The sequence below is a fragment of the Mauremys reevesii genome, linkage group 6 (genome assembly GCF_016161935.1).
Source record: "Mauremys reevesii isolate NIE-2019 linkage group 6, ASM1616193v1, whole genome shotgun sequence".
NCBI classification, from domain to species: Eukaryota; Metazoa; Chordata; order Testudines; family Geoemydidae; genus Mauremys; species Mauremys reevesii.
Genome location: NC_052628.1, coordinates 24,285,830 through 24,304,869, shown reverse-complemented (window position 1 = coordinate 24,304,869; position 19,040 = coordinate 24,285,830). Strand labels below are relative to the sequence as shown.

General features: G+C 42.2%; 1 protein-coding gene across 9 annotated transcripts in view; it reads left to right on the top strand.

Annotated features, from left to right (window-relative positions):
• Positions 1–19,040, top strand: part of RANBP3L (RAN binding protein 3 like) — an 80,450-nt gene that overhangs the window by 45,627 nt on the left and 15,783 nt on the right. For 8 of the 9 annotated variants that reach the window (XM_039543244.1, XM_039543243.1, XM_039543237.1 and 5 more), the window contains 7 exons: positions 11,890–11,948; positions 12,216–12,252; positions 13,354–13,431; positions 14,597–14,671; positions 15,944–16,012; positions 16,630–16,775; positions 17,349–17,452. In XM_039543244.1, the coding sequence (XP_039399178.1) occupies positions 11,890–11,948; positions 12,216–12,252; positions 13,354–13,431; positions 14,597–14,671; positions 15,944–16,012; positions 16,630–16,775; positions 17,349–17,452 (568 nt within the window). Of the gene's footprint in view, positions 1–10,419; positions 10,443–11,889; positions 11,949–12,215; positions 12,253–13,353; positions 13,432–14,596; positions 14,672–15,943; positions 16,013–16,629; positions 16,776–17,348; positions 17,453–19,040 lie in introns of those variants that run through there. The other variant, XM_039543246.1, reaches the window with a different exon arrangement.

The window sequence follows — 19,040 nt, the reverse complement described above, 5'->3', positions numbered from 1 at the left end:
GGTCACATGACTGGCAGTAGTGGGATTATTCATGTGAGTATGAGCTATTTGTGTGATGAAGGATTTGCAGACTCAGGCCCTAAAAACATAAGAAAGATATTATAAAAGAGTGATTCTAAGAAGCATTATTTGGCCCTAGGTAGCTGGACGTGCTCTGTCCTTTTCTTTTTCCTAAATACAATGTAAATGGAATCTAAGTTTCCCAAGCAAGTTTGAATCATTGTTGATCTGAGTGGGGCTGTGTAATTCGCTATCTCATTCCCATCACAACTTTTCCCACAAGTTGTATCTATATCATGCTATTTGAAACGGAGGTTGACAATGTATATTTATTTTCCTTTTATATAGTGTCTTTCATCAGCACATTGTATGGTAAACAGGAATCTCTTCAGTAAAATGTAGGGTACGTCTACACTGCAATAAAACACCCACGGTTGGCCTCTGTCAACTGATTCTGGCTTGTGGGCTTGGGAGCGGAGCTATAAATTGCAGTTAAATTGTAGTATAGACATTCAGGCTCAGGCTAGAGCCTGGGCGCTGGGACTCTCCCCCTTCACAGAGTCCCAGAGGTCAAGCACCAGCCTGAGCCTAAATGTCTGCACCGGAATTTTACAGCCCTATAGCCCGAACGAGCCTGAGTCAGCTGACATGGGCCAGCTGTGGGTGTTTAATTGCAGTGTAGACCAGTGTAGATTGGACTAGAGCTGGTTGAAACCTGAAATTTGTGTTCAGCTGGAAATTCCAACATTTCAAAATTTTCTGTCATCCCAATTTGAAACAAAAAGACAAAAATTTTCACAAAACAGAAATTCTGAAAAAAAATTTCAATAAGGTTGAAGTGCTTCATTTTGACTATCATTTTTACTTAAAAGTCAAACAATACAATTGAAACAAAGCACTTTGACCCCATGAAAACGAAGTGCTTTGACTTTGTTGAAACAAAACCTTTCTTTGCACGGAAAATACATTCCTGCTAAATTAGATTTTGTCGAATCAGCATTTTTTATGGAAAACTGTTCTGTTGGAAAATTTTTGACCAGATCTACTGTGGACATCTCATTAAGAGATTGTTTGAAAATTGTGCACCACCAACAAAACTACCAAGAACACTTCCTGTTGCACTTTTCAATGTCCTTGGATGTCTGCTATCCAAGCACTTGTCAGACCCACTTCTGCTTAGCTTGTGAAGTCTGACAGGACCCCAGTTTGATGACATGGTATGGCTGGAAGATGGTCACTTCTAGGACTGCAGAGTCAAATTTACCTCCATGCTACTCCTCTAACCTGTTTTATATTTCATGGTTCTGCTTTTTTGTGGCTGATAAAGGGAATACAGTAGATGCTGAGTATTTGAATTTTAATAAAGCATTTCTTTGTGTCACAAAATCTTAATAGAAAAATATATTTAAATTAGCTGGAAGAGAGCTGCTATCATATGGATTTAAAATTGGCTGTGTATCAGGTTGTAGGGGGACTATTTTTTAATTTTCCTGGGATGTGATGCTGTAGGGTTCACTTCTGAGGCCTCTCAACTCCTTTTAAATTGTAGTCAATAGAGTCAAGGACATTAAGGCCAAGATTTTTAAACATCGGAATCTAAATTTAGGATCCCAGGTTTCTAAACTTAGATTTCTAAATAACTGGTCTGATTTTCATAAATTCTGAGCAACCAACAGTTTCCAGTGACTTCACTGGGAGTTCCTGGATGCTCAGAACTTAAAAATCAGGCTTGTTATTCAGGAACACACATAGAAATTTAGGAGCCTAACTATAGGCTACTATTTTTTGAAAGTCCTTGTCTAAAAGGCTTGCAGGAGGTTCTCTGCATTTTACAGATTTAAACTACTGTTTTTCCTGTATCTCTAATTTTGTCCCATGTAATGTTCCTCACTTGAGTTTTGGCAATGAAAACTAGGATTATGCACTTCAAAGAGATCAGGAAGGGACCTGAGAGCTTGGCTGAAATCCTTGCTGCACACCCACTTGCCTGAGAGCTAACTATGATTTTGTATTGTGATGTTTAATCAGATCTATAAAATGTAAACCACATTTTGCCGGCATGTTTTGGCAAGTCCTGTTTTTAGCCATGAGGTTTCACTGATTTTTGGCTGCAATCTATAGGAATGTAGACAGTTGTTTCTTTGTATCCACAAGTAATGTGCTAAGAAGCAGTTTTAGAACTGAAACAAAATAAATTTATGTAGAAAGTGCAAAACCAATATGATGCTTAACGTGTGGTTTTTGGTCTGCTTCTGCAATTTATGCTTCTGAAGGGAGTTACGTTTTTTCGTGTTTTTATGTGGAATTTACAGATGGATGGAAATATCAGTACACAACTTAACTCTGATGTGTGCTCTTCTGAGAGAAATTTAGAGCCAAATCCTCAGCTAGTGCAAAGTTAATGTAGTTCCTTTGACTTCACTGGAACTATTCTGGCTTATAATAGATCAGAATCTGTCCTATATTTTAGACCATATTTGTTTTATTCTGTTCTTAGCATTAATAGTTTTGAATATCCTGCATGACAATAATATTGTAATGCTTTTTAAATGTGATCAATTACTCTAAACTTTACAAATTTTAATGAATGGTAGGACAAACCTGTCTGTCTATTTATGTCTCCTGTGAGTGTCCATCATTGTAATATCCAAGTACCTTTTGAAGAGGTAATAACCAAAATCACAATAAGTGAGGAATCTAATTTTCCTCTCTACTTCTCCCAAGACATTCACAAGATAGTTAAATAGTATATCACTTGAAATAATACGTCTGCAGAATATTAGTATTAAAACTTTCCAAAACATGCCACATATACTCTAATTTTATTTCTTGAATGTTGTTTCCTAGGAGCTAGAAAACATAAAATCCCAAACCTGATTTACAAGAGCTGTGCTTTTCATTCCGGTTTACGGTATTTCATCTAAGTCTTCGTGTTTTGGCTGCTTGTTTAAGAGGGTTAGCAATCAAATTATTATCAACAGGTTTTGAAGTTTAGTAACCCATTAAGGTGAATATAGTCACATGTCTCCTGAATATTGACACTGTTTCTGTCTGCAAACTCGGCAAAACAGAAATATATTGACATCAAGAATAAAGCTATCTTCACAATCATAAGGTAGAGCTGAATGGTGAGGGCAATTGTGGGGATTCTATTTATTTTTAGAAAAAAGTATGTGGACAAGACCATATTATACTGTACTTAACAGTATACTATGCAGATTGTACTGCAGCGCTGATAGGCCTAACTTGGGTCAGACAATTTTCTGGTTACAGTGTCTGTGGTTTGATGCTAAAAGTGGCAAACAAAAATGTTCCACTGCTATTAGCTTTTTGCACTAGAGAACATTTAAACTAGTTCTGATTTTTTTCTCTCTAAGGATTCATCATACAGTTAAATAGTTTTTACATTAGCTTGTATAAGTGTTGCTGTATTAATTTCTGCAAATAATAATCAAATGTTAGTGAAAACATGATACAATACAAGTAGAGTGCAAAAGCTTGCTAATACTATACAACACTGTACCAAGAAATATAAGGGTAGAAATTATATTCAAAGACACTGATATTCTCATTTAATAGTTTTTGTGTTTTTTAAAAAATGGTGCTTTCAACATTTCACTGAGCTCTTATAAAGACCAAAATTCTGAATGAGAAAGAATAAAAAATCCAAGGAAGATGTCAGGCAGCAGGATTCCACTTACTTGTAAAGAGCCACATCACAAAATAGATACAACATAGGGGAAAGACTTCTAACGGTAGCAAGAGCTCTGGCAAATCAGGATGGATCCGTTGGCCATTTTAAGGCCTCTTGATTTGTGAACTGGGTGAAAGACAGCAGTGAAAATTTGAGATACTTGCCTTACAACAGGTCAGTAGCACAACATCAGCAAAACAGCCTGAAAAGGACTGGCCAGCTGTGTGGGAAAACTTTTAAAATACAGCTTTTTCCAGTTTTAGCCTAATTTTGAATTGAATTCACTCTGTAAGGTGTAGCCACTATCTAACATTAATGTTTACTTTCCTGGAAGATTAATAATTACTACTAACATTTTACTTTCTTCAAATTTCACTGGCTGGCTCCTGAATAATATTTGTCATGCAAACTATATTACAAAAGCTAGGTGTTGGTACATCCCTAGTAAAATAGAGAGAGCCTAAGTATTCTAAGTAATTTTTCCACTCTACTCCGCGCTGATTAGGCCTCAACAGGAGTATTGTGTCCAGTTCTGGATGCCATATTTTAGGAAAGATGTGGACAAATTGTAGAAAGTCCAGAGAAGAGCAACAAAACTGATTAAAGGTCTAGAAAACATGACTTGTGAGGGAAAATTGAAGAAATTTGGTTTGTTTAGTCTGGAGAAGAGAGGGTATGAAAACAGTTCTCAATTACATAAAAGGTTGCTACAAGGAGGAGAGAGGGAAAAAAAATCTCCTTAACCTCTGAGAATAGGACAAGAAGCAATGGGTTTAAATTGCAGCAAGGGAAGTTTAGGTTGGACATTAGGAAAAACTTCCTAACTGTCAGGGGAGTTAAGCACTGGAATAAATTGCCTAGTGAGGTTGTGGGATCTCTGTCATTGGATATTTTTAAGAGCAGGCTAGACAAACACTTGTCAGGGCTGGTCTAGATAATACTTAGTCCTGCTTTGAGTGCAGGGGACTGGATTAGAAGACATCTTGAAGGACCTTTTCAGTAGGGATGCCAATTTTGGTTGGATGTATTCCTGGAGGTTTCTTCACATGATATAATCTTTAATTAAAGATTAATATTTAATTCCTAGAGACTCCAGGCTAATCCTGGAGGGTTGGCATTGGCAACCCTACCTTCCAGTACTATGATTCTATGTCAGAATTCACTGGTCTCTTGGTTTTCAAGCTTCACAGAGTTCTTCTTTAGCTTGAAAGCTTATCTTTTACTGGACTGACTTCTGTTGGTCAAAAAGACATTACCTCACTCAACTTGTCTGTCTAAAATCCTGGTTCCAACATGGCTACAACAGCACTCCTTAACATAAAGCAGCCAGCACTGATTTATAATTACAGTCAAAGTTGGCAAAGAAAATATAGATTTTGAACTACAAAAAAAGTTGACATTTTCAAATGCAGATGCCTACATTTAAGAATCTTAATCCATGTTAAAATTGGCCTCATTTTCAGAGTTGCTGTGCACTCACAGATGCTACTGAAGTCAGTGGAGGCTACTAAAGTACAACATACAGGAGATACAGGCACTTCTGTTTAGGTGTATAGATATATATTTAGATACCTAACTTTAGGTATCCATGTTTCAAACTGTTGTTTTAAAAAATGTTTTCAAACACCTGCAAAAATGTGAGTCACAGGACACTGACGGTAAAACAATTTTTAAAATATTTTCAGGTGCAAAAGAGAACTAATTAATTTTGCAGACTGCAAAGAAAAAACAATTTGTAACTGTTTTCTTTTCTCCATGAACCCATCTCTCATCCTTCGTTTTTTAGGTTTTTCTCATGCTTCGGGATGTCTGAAGCCAGGGCACTGACAGCAACCTTGGTCTTTGCTTCTGACCAAGAAACTGAGCTGGACTTAAGTTCAGGCCTCTCTCCAATCTGTCCTCCAAGGCCACGGATCGTTTACCTGTCCTCAGGAGAATATGCAACAGTAATACCAAACCAGCCAAAAACTTCCTTAAATTAAAAACAAAGCAAAAAACAAAAAGAACTTCAACTTTGGGAACACAGAAAATCCATAAAAATAAAAGTAAACCTTACAGTTTTGCACTGCAGGCTGAAATTACCACACACCTAGCTGGGTAAACAGACTTTTTCACATTACAGGTAGACTTAATGTAGGCAATTTTACATCCTGGATTCAGCTATATCCTTGCTTGTCTTTCTGCTTAATGCTTCCTGTGCTCACTCAGCATCCAGCAATCAGGTTTTTCCAAGTTTGATCTCCTTTTCTCCCCCGAGCCAAATTTTAAAAACATGATCTCCATTTGTGCATGTGCAGTTGATGGAACCTGTTACCTGCATGCAGAGGTGACAGTGCTTAAAAACATGTACAACAAGTGCAAGACCAGACTGAAGTCTGAAAATATAATCTGTAATTAATTATAGTCTGTATTAGTCTGTATATACTGTAATTACAATATTATTATTCATCATTTCCCAGCATCCTCTTTTCATCATCCCCTTTTGGAATGTTGTAAAAGCCATGGAGATTTTTTCGTAATGTGACCTACATTTCCTTTTTAACATTTCAGGGCTTTCTAGCTGTGGTGAAATAATTTTTTTTTTAAATCATGAATAAGAATTTATATTGCACAATCCTTCATCAAAAGTGAGATTCTTTAAAAACTGCCATAGGGAAAAATACTCCTTGGAGACCCACACAGCCAGTCTCGCAGGGGGGGCAGGTTTGTATAATTTTTGGTGGTGCCCAGAAGGGGTCCAAGTCCTGCCCCCCTCCCCACACCTGCCTAAGGCTCTGGGAGGGAGTATGGGATGGGGTTTGGTGTGCTGGGTGCGGGCTTTGGAAGGGAGTTTGGGTGCTGGGTGCGGGCTCTGGGCTGGACTAGGGAGTTGGGGTGTTGGATGGGGCATGGTACTGGGCCAGGGATGAGGAGTTTGGGGTGCAGCAGGCAGGCTGCCACGGGGGGGCAGAGAGGAGGACTCCCCCCATCCCTCTCCCTGCCATCAACAGCAAGCTCCAAGGGAGAGAGAGGGTGCCCTCCCCCACCCACCCCAGCACGACACTCATCCAAACTCTCTCAGGCTGCTGCTCAGGAGGTCCAGCCAGGATAAGCTCCTCCTGTGTTGACTCAGAGTTGCCTGCTGGGGAGGGTTGCCATGCACCTCCTCCCTCCACAGGCACAGTAGCTGCCTCAGCCTGCCCCCAGAGCTGGCAGTGGCCAGTGAGGGAGCGCAGCGTGGAGCTACAGGGGACAGGCAGGGTTAGGGGACACTCTGGGGGAGATGCACGAAGGCAGCAGGTGGCAGAGACCCAACCCCAAACATTAATGGAGCTGGGCCCCCAGGGCCCTGAATTTGCTGGAGCACGGGCACCACGGGCCTATATAACTTGCCGCCCCTGAGTCTCAGCTCTAATATTCCACCCTCATGTATGTGTATGGAACTCAAGTGGCAGCTCAAATATTCTGCTTTCCCTTATATGTGCATAACTCAGAGCTCACATAGGGAAGAGCAGAGGGATAGTGCTGGGAGCCATGATCTGTGCAGATGGAAGAGAACAGAATATTGTAGCTAGGATCCATGCTCCGCACACATGGGGAAGAGCAAGTTTTAGACCAGGAATCTGAATCCCTCACATGTAAGGGAGAGCAGAATATCAGATCCAGGTTTCAATTCCTCACATGTCAGCAGGATATTGGAACCAGGCAGATGATTCACAAGTGAGTTAACCTGGCAGTTCTAATACTTGCCGTAGGGCATGGGATCATTCTACAACTCTCAAGGCAGGAGACATTAGGCCAGGTCCTTTCTAATTCAGCAGCTTCAAGGGATTTGTAGAAAGGGAAAAGGAGTCCAATCTGTGGGGATTATTTATGGGCAGGCACTCCTTCTCTTGGCTGAGAGTGGTGGATTATTCCTGTCCTCGCATTCAGAGGCAACTCCTTTGGCAAGCTTCTGCGGTCACTTTTTTCTAGCAGCTTCCTTCACCCAAAAGTAGTTGAACGGCTCAGAACTGGAGCAACCTGGTCTTATCCAGTCTCTCACCAGACTGTGTCTGTGTGTCCTCCTCCCTGCAGTGAGGAGGCGGGGCTGCCCGATCCTACCCCTCCCCTTTCTTGGCCCTGACTCATTGTCTGTGTGCATGGCCGTGGCTGCTGCTGCTGCTAATGACAAAGGGCCACCTCTTCCTGGGGACACTGTGCCTGTTTGTATGCCCCCTGCTGATGCTAAAGAAACAAAGAAGCTGTTCCTCTCTTCCCTCTTCCTTTCCCAGCATGCAACAGCACTGACAGTGTCAACCCTGTTCAGCAGTGCAAAAACCTCAAATTAAGCCAAGACAGTTAGAATTAACATAGTCATCTGAATGTGCGAATTCCCCAGTGTTACTGGCCTTACAGCACTGATTAGTTAGGTCTTTATCACTCATTCCTAGTAGGACGTCTGTACAAGATTTTTATTTAAACATGCTAGAATTTTTAAAAGTTTATTATAATTTGATACATAGGATTTTTTTTTTACAAAGATTACTAATGAATTAATTCCAGGAAAATGCTGAGTGGCCTGAACACCCACAATACCCACACTACTGGGGATACACAGGGTTTTCCCCTGATTTTGGTAGCAGCAGCATAGATCCCGGAAGATGACATGACTTGATCCAGGTGGTATCAGTAACCTCTGATTAAATGCTCTGAGAAGAGCTCTTTCCTCAGGCACAAGTGGAGTTAATGGTGATTCTATTTTCTAAAACAGAATACACCTATTAATGTCTAACGAGCACCATTATATCCTAGCTCCACAATTTTCTGCCATAAACCAACCAATTGTAAATCTTTCCTCAGTAATTCCCAGTTTAGAACTGTTATTTTAAAAAAAAAAAGTGCCCTGGCAAAGGGTTTCCTAACTCCTGCAGCCTTCTAGCTCCAGCCAGGCTGACTCAGTGATAGCTGATGTGGAATCAGCAAGTTCCTTTCTCACTCTAATTCTTTCTTTGCTAATGCAATATGCTCCAGGCTTTAAAATGGTTCATGTATCTTAAAAATATTGTGTTGGATTTTACATTTTAAGAGGTAATTTGAAGTATTTAGTATTTAAGCTTGAACCTTAATAAATGGGGGAGGGGAGAGAGAAAAATAGTTGTATTTAATAAATGAATATCGCAGTGAACTGTTATTGTTTATATCAGTGGTTCTCACTGTGACACTTTTGTATTTTTATGTCTGATTTTGTGAGCAAGAAGTTTTTAAGTGAGGTGAAACTTGCAAGACAAATCAGATGCCTCACAGGGATACAGTAGTTTGGAAAGATTGAGAGCCACTGGTTTATATGTACTATTCCCCCTCTGCTGCATAGAATTGGAATTGCTCATCCAAGCGCTGCTGCGCATGTCCTATCAGCTAACAGAGATTTTCCTTTAGCTGAGGTTGTGGGGGATTGTGCTTGTGGAGCCAAAGCTCTCTTCCTGCTCTCACTGTGAAAGTCTGTGGTGGACAATATAATGGCAATCATGAAGGCCTTGGTGAGGACAGATATGTTAACATTTCATTGCCAGAAATACTGATGTGGCTGAATTTAGCCCTTATGTAAGCAGGAGTAAAAATAAGAGTAAGAACTGCAAGATGGGCCACAATATTTATAAATTACTTTGAAAATTTAAAAAATAACTATAGTAACACTCCATATTAATTATTACCTTGTTTCTAAACTACTCCCAGTTCACTCCAGTGATAAATAATCAGTTTCATGGTTTTGCACCTGGTTTCTGTGAGCAATACTTATTTACATGGGTAATTTAACAATTGTTGAAACATTTTATTACTAAGTGTTAAGCTCTAGTGAAGGGGTGGCCAAACTTACTGACCCTCTGAGCCACATATGACGCAAGGAGGGTGCCTCAGGGCAGAGGTGGGGAGCTGCCGTGGGGCGGGGGGAGGGTGCCTCAGGGCAGGGGCATGCGCGGGGGGAGGGGGGGGCGGGAAGCCAAGGTGGAAGTTTTGCCTAGGGCGCGAAACATCCTTGCACTGGCCCTGCCTGTGGGAGGTGCCTGCTTGGGGCTTCAGCCCCACTCCCGCTGAAGTCCTGAGCCCCAGCAGGCACACCCTGAGGGGCTGAAGCCCTGAGTCCCTCTTCCACTGGGCAGAAGTCAGAAGTGACGTGTGAGGGGAGGCATGTGGGGTCATCTCTCCCCCCCCCCCAATTTTTGCCAGGGTTTTCTGGCCTCACTTGGTCACATGGTGCGATTTGGCCCCCTCACTGCACTGCAGCTGCTGGAGCCAGCATGCTGGGAGCTGCGTCTATGGGGAGAGGCAGCGGCAAACAGCTGGGAGCTGCAGGGATAGCCACTGCCTTGCCCCAAGAAGCTAAAGGGGGGGGTATAATTTAAAGGTTCACCTCCCCACAACATCTTAAATCACGCCCTCCCAGGCACACACCCCCCTTACTCTCAGTACCCCTCCCTGCAGCACCCAGGTGTTAGCGCTGTGTGGAGAGGCTGTGGCAAACAGATAGGAGCAGCAGGGAGGGGCCACTGCTCTCAGTAGGCACCAGTTGTCTCTGGCAGAGGCTCTGCTGGGGTGGGGGGCAGGGTAGAAGCCCTGTGCTTCCCGCCCCTCCAGTCTGGTAGGTAGAGAATGGGGGAGGAACGTGGAGGGGGCTCAAGCTGCACTTGAACTGTAAAAGAGCTTCATGCAGCTCACAACCTGCAGTTTGGCCACCCCGCTCTAATGGAAGGCTTATTATACGATTAAGCAACAGTTTGACCACCAATGGGTATGCAAACCAAGATGAAGATGTCACTCTTACGTTTGCAGAACTGTGTGTGTGTGGGGGGGGGAAGGTAGATATTTTAATGTGATCCAGTGGGAAGTCCCTGTTATTAAAATCACATCTTTGTAAGGTATATTCAGCCATCTCCATGTTTTTAAAATGGTGAGTGGCGAGTAGGGTGATCAGATGTCCCAATTTTATAGGGATAGTCCTGATATGTGGGGCTTTGTCTTATATGGGTGCCTATTACCCCCACCATGCCCCACTCCTTGTCCCGATTTTCCTCATATGCTATCTGGTCACCCCTGTGGCAAGACTCCAAATGACCAGAGTGGGCCAAATTTTGCTTCTTCCTTTGCAATTACATCGGGCCGTTCATTGCAGAAAGAAAGGGTTTTTTTTTTTTTCAGTCTGTTTGCTGCACAGGGGTTGTATAAAGGCCTGAGCCTTAATCAAATAATTGATCCCAGGCAAGTCACATATGAAAGGGGTTGCAGAACAGGGGTCTTTAGTCCACTAGTTGAAATAGCTAGAAAATGTTGGGGGGAGGGGAGAGGGAATGAAAATGGGGATCTATTAAGAGCAGACTACAACTCAAATCAGCTTGTCCCCACTGCACAGCCCCTTCTTACCGGAAAGGGCAGAGGAAAGGTCCTGACCCAGAAAATGACCAGGTTCTATTTGAAAACAGTGGCTGCAGGGCTAACCTGGCGCTGCAAAGAAGCAGCCCCAGGAACTGTGTACAGAGAAACATGCAGAACAGAGTGTGACTGTCAGATATCACACTGGATGCAGCTGTGTGTGTGTGTGTGTGAGACTGATGGGTGGGGAGGGGGAGGGGAAGCAGCAATTGGGCAGGGAGCCAGTGCAGAGGGGCCCCAATCAGAGACACACTGCTAACTGATCCTGGCCTGGAAAGCTGTAAGCCCTTATTTGCTTGAATAGAGACTACACTGGAGAGGGCATCCCAGACACTAGGCCTGAAGAGCCCCAACTCTCCACTGGGCTGCCCCACTTTGAACTGTAACTTTTTAAGGTTCTGTTTACCAAGGACTAAGCAAAAACTGAGTAAGGACATTATAATTTGGCCCAAATAATCAGTTTATCTAGCATTCTTGTTGAAATGGAGGGAATTTTGGGTGTGCTTGGAAATAGACTCAAGCCCATAGTCTGCAAAGTATTTTGGGATCTTGCTGGATGAAAAGTATTATTTTTGGTCTAAAAGAAGTTTAAAAATATGGGGCCGAATCCTGCAGCCCTAACTGGGAACAATTCACAGTAGGGTTAATGGGAGTTTTGTTTGAGTAAGGACTGCAGGACCAAGCCCTGTATTTTTAAATGATAAATACCTTGATTTAAAATTTTCAGTGGATCCCAGTTTAATTGTAAATGCAACATTACGATAAATAGTTTAATTCACGTTCTAAAAATGACCTCTTTCCTTTTCCAGAGACATCAGTTATTGCTCAGCCCATATTTCTTTTTGAAAAGAAAGAACGACCTTTCAAGGTAACACTTAAGCTTCTTCCTTTTGTTTTGGTCATAAAGCAGCCAGAAAATCAGGAAATAAAGGACCTGATCATGGAGCCTAGGCTCCACAAGGGGGAAGCGTTTCACAGCCCGGGTGCCAGCTTGAGCCCAAGCATCTACACTGCAATTTTATAACCCCGCAGTCTGAGTCCCATGAGCCCAGGTCAGCTGACATGGGCCAGCCGCGGATCTTTTACTGCAGTGTAGACATATCCATTGACACGTTTTTGTTTTGTTTTTCCCCAGAGGCCTGCAGAAGACCTGGTTTGCAAGGCTGAAAATGGTAATAATTGCATAATTAAAACCCTTTATTATAAACTTGCTATAAAAGGCATATTACTACATGGAGTATTTGTAAGGGCTGAGTCCGTTGCAAGCATTAGTAGTGATTAGAATTTCACTTTGTATGTAACAAGTCAATTTATCGTGGGTGGATTAAGGGCACAGAGTCACCACTTTTGTCCTCCTTCTCTCTCTCTCTCTCTCTCTCTCTCTCTCTCACACACACACACACTCACTCACTCACTCACTCCAATTTTCAGCTCCCCTGCAGCACTCACACAACTACTAGATTTTGAATGATCTCTTCACTTCCTTCAGGCCTTGTTATAACATGACTCCATACATGGAAGAGTGCTGTGACTCCAGGGTCCTGTTTCAGCCGTCTCTTTAAATCAGCTGAGTACCATTCAGCCTGCTGCATAGTGGGGAAAAAAAGGCCTGATCCAAAGCCCAGTGAAGTCAGCGGGAGTGGAATTGATCTCAGTAGGCTTTGGATCAGGCCTTTACTGAGGCATCAAGAGCCCCTTCCGTGAGTAGATTCTGCTAGAGCCTTCCAGCCCGACCCAAACCCAATGGGATCCAACTACAAGTATTGGATTTGGGTCAGGTTGCATCTAAAAACAGCCCAAAACCTCTCAGGTCATGTTGGGTCTAGTCATCTCCGAGCACCTCCTCCTGTCCATGAGGTCAGCCCAGTGGCTGCTACCACTGAGTTGCAGTGCCTCTCGCTCTGCAGCACACACAGCACAGCAAGGCAGCTGTGGCCAGCAGGATGAGGTATGCAGCCCCTGCTGCACCGACCCCATGGGCAGGCAGCAGCTGGAGACGATTTGCAGGCAAAGGATGTGGGGAATGGGAAGCCCCCAGCAGGCCGAGCCCCAAGGACGAGGCAGTCACGCTGACTCAGGTTCAGGGGGAAGTGTTGGGTTGAGTTGCATCTAAAAATGACTTAACACTCTTGGGTTAGTTTGGGTTGTCTGTACTCGGGTCCAGGTCAGGCTTTAATTTTAGACCTTTGATATTAGAATTCTGTACTGCAATAATTTACTGAAATTTGTTGCAAAATTTGATTTTACAGTACATGATATGTTGTGCCTCTTAGATTTCATTGGTTGTTCCAGGAAACGGGCAAGGTCTTCATCTTTTACTTTCCAAACGTCGGACTCGCAGTTCTACATGGGTATGTCATTTAGCTCAATTTGGTTATAATTGTAATTATATTTTATAGATTGATAAGCTAGAAAAAAAATATTTTCCCCATTATTCAGATACACATTTTGGTTAGAATAATTCCAAGTCAGCAACACTTTTAAACTTTGAAGTTAGTCTGCAAGTAATTCTCAGTGAGGAACTTGCTCCTTCCTAAGTCTGAAAAAAGATTGGTTTTAAATTAACAGAGGGCTCCCGGTCCATACATGAGTTATTTCCACATCAGGCAGTGGAAGGTCCATGTGTTTCAATCATGAGTTTCCCTGGAATCTTTTGATTAGGTCAAGGGAAGGCAGGATTTCCTACCCTTTGGAAGATGTTCATTGTTCAACCCCATAAGCCCAGGGGGACCCATGGAATTGAGAAGCTGACAAGGGCTTTCCCCTCCAACTAGTTATCATCTGACTTGGAAACCCTTTCAGGGAGGTGGGGTTATTTCCACAATATTGAGGGAACACACATAAGTCACTGCAGACCACTGTGTACTGAGCATGTGCAGTAGAAATTCTATTTTAAAGTGTGTCATTATTGTAATGATGGGGCCATATGCTTTCCTCAAAATTTGGGCCTTAATGTAGGTAAATAATATTTTGCTTCACCCAGCCATTGATAAACTTAACCCATTTAGTTAAAAGGGTACAATTAACCAAACTTTATCTACCCTTAAAATCACACCTAGATCATTCCTACATCTACTTAGTCCTGATCAGCTCCAGACAAAAAAAAAAGACTGGTAGTCTCAGACTTTTGCTATAATAACCCTCTTAGGCTGAGCCTGTACTATATTTTTCCTACCTTTGTGTTCAGTATCATTGGTGGTAGCAACAATAGGAGTACCAGTGTAGACTAGCTTCTTGGCACTTGAACCACCATGACATCTAGCCCTAATCTGAGAAGGTCTAGCAGATGATGGTATGGTCAAAAATGCTGGCAGCTGCCAGCTCTTTCTTTATGCTGAAACTGCACTAGTGCTAGCAATGGTTGGAAATTCAAAGTCTACACTACAAAGCCTTAGTAGTTGCCTGATACAGGTAGATTCTGCTCATCCATGACAAATACATTTTGCTAACATGAAAAGTCCATATTCAGGTACTGTGCTTTGAACAAAGGATAATTTCAGTCTCTTATGTTTTCAGATACAGCACTGTCTCAGAAAAGAGTGAGATCATCTTCCTGTACTATCCTTCCGACCTTTCCTCCATCACAGCCAGGTAACTAAAAATATTATTCAGTAAATATTCACTTAAAACCAAAAATCAGTAAAATAACAAAATAAAACTGCTGTTTCTGTGGGACTGAGCTCACTGGGCTGGGCAAAGTCAGTATGTGAATGAGAGCAAGGAACTTTGTGATGTTCAACAAGATGCGTTGGTGATTCAGTCAATGGCACTCATTTCTCAGTCAATGTCGCACTAATATCTCCTTGTGCTAGGGAACACTCTGCGCATGGGAGAGCTGCTGTTTGGATGGGATGCAAGCAGCCTATGCCATATGCTACACTGGGTTGTGCAGAGTCTATTCACTGCTGCAACTCAGATGTTTTTGAGATTTACAAAGCCTTGTAGCAAATAGGTGGAAGGTTATATTAACCTATAAAATATTATGTCAAATATTATGGACAGTAAACACAGAATGGAGTTGAAGAAATGGTGGGAGCTAGGTGTGTTTGGACTAAAACAGTGATTCGCATATTCAGTGACACCATTTTCCATACTGGGAACACCCTCCGTTCTAGCCAAGATTTAGCAGGGATCACCCTCCCATTTATCCATAAGGGAAGGGCAGGGTGGTCACAAACCATGACACCTGTTTGACTCCCACATTGAAAACCTTTTGGATTAAAAAAATGGTTGATTAGGGGTTTCCAAATAATCTGGTAAGGGTACAAAATTGGTATAGCACCAAACCAGAATCATCTTGGAATGGAATGGAGGAGTTTTTATATGGATTATGAGACATGTAATTTTATAGCATGCTATTGATGGGACAAGGCTGGCAGCCCTTCTGAGCATTTCTGGGTGGCATTTGGAAACCATATAAAAGAAGCAGCAGCAGTGCCACACATTGACCATCATTACAGTTATCATGATGGTCATCACTACCAGCACGTGCTAGATCTCCTGCATTCACCATTGTACTCTTGGGTCTCTCTTTTGCTGATCCAAAAGGATATTCTGACTGGATGACAGTATCATGCCCATGAGCTGTAAAGCTAAAGAAGGACAGTTTTGTGGTTAAAGTAGTGGCTAACACCCAGGATATCTGGATTCAATTCCTGGCTCTGCCTTAGAGTTCCCGGGGAAGTCATTCTCACTGTGCCTAAGTTTCCCCTTCCATAAAATGGGGATAATATTTTCTTTCCTCGAAGAGGTGGTGTGAAATAAATGCATTAATGTTTGTGAGATGCTCAGATACTGCAGTGATGGGGGCTACAGAAATACAGATAAGCAATTAAGCACTGTGGATAAACACTTCTTTTGCAGTAAAGAATAACGTATTCATGACCTCAGCTCTTCTCCAAAGAAACCATGACATCACAAGAACAGAAAAAGGTAACTATTGTTAGTATTGTAATATTAATTTGTTGTTGATCCACAGTGTGCTCAACACTGTACAGAGCAGGTAAAACGTAGACAATCCCTGGCCCAGCCAGCTTCCTCTCTACAGCTGATATTCACCCTCTATGCAGAAGGCCTGTATTATAAGCCTGTAAACCACTTAATTCCACTTACAGCTCTATTTTGAAAACGTAAGTGGTTCATAGGCCATGTTTAGAACCACTGCTCAGGAGTGAATATCATCCTAAATATATATTTCTGATCCATAATGTTAACAAGGTCTGAACTCTGCTCCCAGTGAAGGCAAGGCAAAACTCCTGTCAACTTCCATGGGTGCAGGATCAAGCTTCATATAATCAGAAGATGGATTTATCACAATCAGTGCAGATTTGTTTTATTAAATATTGCATCACTCCTTTATTTGGCAGGGTTTTTAGAAGGGACTTAAAACAGGAAAGGATGGCAGGTATTAACAATAACACTTAAATACAATTAATTTAAAACTCCACAGCACATCTACATTATGAGTCAGAAAAAGCAAGACACAAATGTGTTGTTTAAATGTGAAGGAAAGGTTGCATATATTAACCTTATATTTTGTATTTTGCAAGGACCCTTGTCACAAATTCAGCAGTGGACTGTCATAAGACCTGCCATTTTACAGCCACCACAGTCTCAGATATGTGAGGAAAGAAGGCAGATGTGCACTGAAAATACACTGGCATCTTCCAAAACTAAAGAGAAAGCAAATATTCAGGTAAAAATGTAACTTCAGTGTCAAATATACATGTCTGGGTTTTTTTCCATCTGCCTGAGCTCTAATAATATTTATAATAATTAAGTATTTTACAGAGAAGTCTTCAGTATTAGTTTAATTCTGTTCCCAGTGAAGTCAACAGGAGTTTTGCTTTTGACTTCAGTGGAGCAACTGTACCAATGCTGAGTGCTTTGGAAAATCCAGCCCTTGCTAAACTGCCCATACAGTTGCTTGATGAGTGTGCAGATGCTGTAAACTTGTAATTCAATCTGAATTTGGGATAGAGGGTTGGGAAAACATTACTTTCTAAGAATTTTTTTTTAAAATCTGGTTAGGAATTGCACTGGCTTGCTTTGCACAATAAACATGGGCTTGTCTCTGCAAACCACCACATGAATGATCTGAACTCATGCAAGTGGACCCATCATGCATAGGCTTACTCCTGCCAATAATACTTTCTCACATGCATTGGGCTTTGCAGGCCCTAATTGCTGGTAAAACTATTTATAGTGCAAGATGAGCCAAAATTAATTTTTTCCAACATTTCCAATTGATCATATTAATTGTTTCCAGTTGTCTGAAGAGAGCTCTCATTGCCCAGCAGAGAACTCAGCAAGTTCTGAGACAACAGTGAGGCCATCTATCTCCATGCACCTTTCTAGCCCTAAAACAATAGGGTAAGTTAGTCAAAGCATTGTGTGTGTGTGTGTGTGGGGGGGGGGTTCTGTGTATCTAAAGAATAGCAAGTGTTTGGTTTTGCTTTACATGTGTCTGTGTATCTGTTAGCTGAAAAAATGCTCACATCAGCCAGAAAGGAAAGGCTTATGAACAGATTATAACTTGAACTATATGTCTGTGCAAGGGAGTAAGAACTTCCCCTTACACCTCTGCATGAGTTACCTGGACTTTAAGGGTATGCTTACCCTGTAGTGTAAGCCCAGGCTTAGTGGGATTCAAGTCAGCTGACGTGTGTTGGAGAACCCAGGGCTTGAATGTCTACACTGATTTTTAACCTTAAGAATTTTCTAACCTGGGCTTGAATCTGGGGCTCTGGCATCCCCAATGCAGCATATAGACCCAACTCAAAACCATCCATATCCCAGACTCCCTAGTGCCCTCCTGAAATGTGGTCACTCTAGTCCGTTGTCCATGGTGCACTGTGGGAAAACTTTACTGCCCACCCTGCATGTTATAGGAAGGTTGAACAGCCCACCAACACAGCCAGATGAGCAACATGGAGGAGACCCGTTTTCAAGAAGTTGTCTGGCTTGCACTTTCATTCTTGAGACAGAAAACGGAGCTTCCATGAGGCACTGGTGAACATTTCAGCAACTTTTTCTGAGCCACCAAAAGCACGAGATGGACCAGGAGGAAGAGGTGAACCATTTCCCCCTGAATGGACCTATGACAGCAAGGGGTTGCTGAACACTCAGCCAGAAAGTGCACCTACCACAGCTGGAGCTAGATGCACACAGGCAACAGCAGTCAAGGATGCTCTGTGCTCCTATGTTACGGACTTCCATAGCCCCATGGAAGAGGAGAAATAGTACCTCTATGAATCTGCTTGTGAGAGTTAAGGGGCTAATTGATTTGGGGATTCAGTTCTTGGGGAAGCGGGGGGATTTGATTGTCATGCAATGTACTTATGAATGACATGCTGAATTATGAATTGGGGATAGAGTGGGGGATGATTCACAGTATGGATTCACATCAGGAAGTTATTGATGTGTGATTTGTTGTACTTAGCTGTATAGAGGAATAGCATGTGTGTAGTAATTCCTAATTGTTCCTGATCATGTGTTTAGCTTTGTTATTTCAAATCATGATCGTATGATGAGATGCAATATAGCAATAAACTTTCCTTAACATAGAAGGCTTTATTTATAAATGTGTTAAAACTGTGCAACAGTCACCCATTGCCATTAAAATACTGAAACAGTTACAAAAGAACATTTCCAAAACAAAGAAAGTGTATGAACCAGGGCAAACACAACAGAATCACTCTACCACTGCATGTCCCCTGGACTCCGTTCTCCTTGCTCTTGTTTTCTGTGCACTTGGTGCCGAGGCGGAGATATCAACGGGAGAGGGGGCAAGATGGAGAGCTGCATGGTGTTTAGTTGCCCTGCCCAGCTGCTTGTGGGGACTGATTGCATCAGTCACCTAGATGTGGAGTTTTCCAAGTTTTCTGGACTGAGAATACGTCTCAGGGAATCAGGAGATGGTGTGGGAGTGGCAGCAGGAGCCGATAATCTTGCAGCCCTG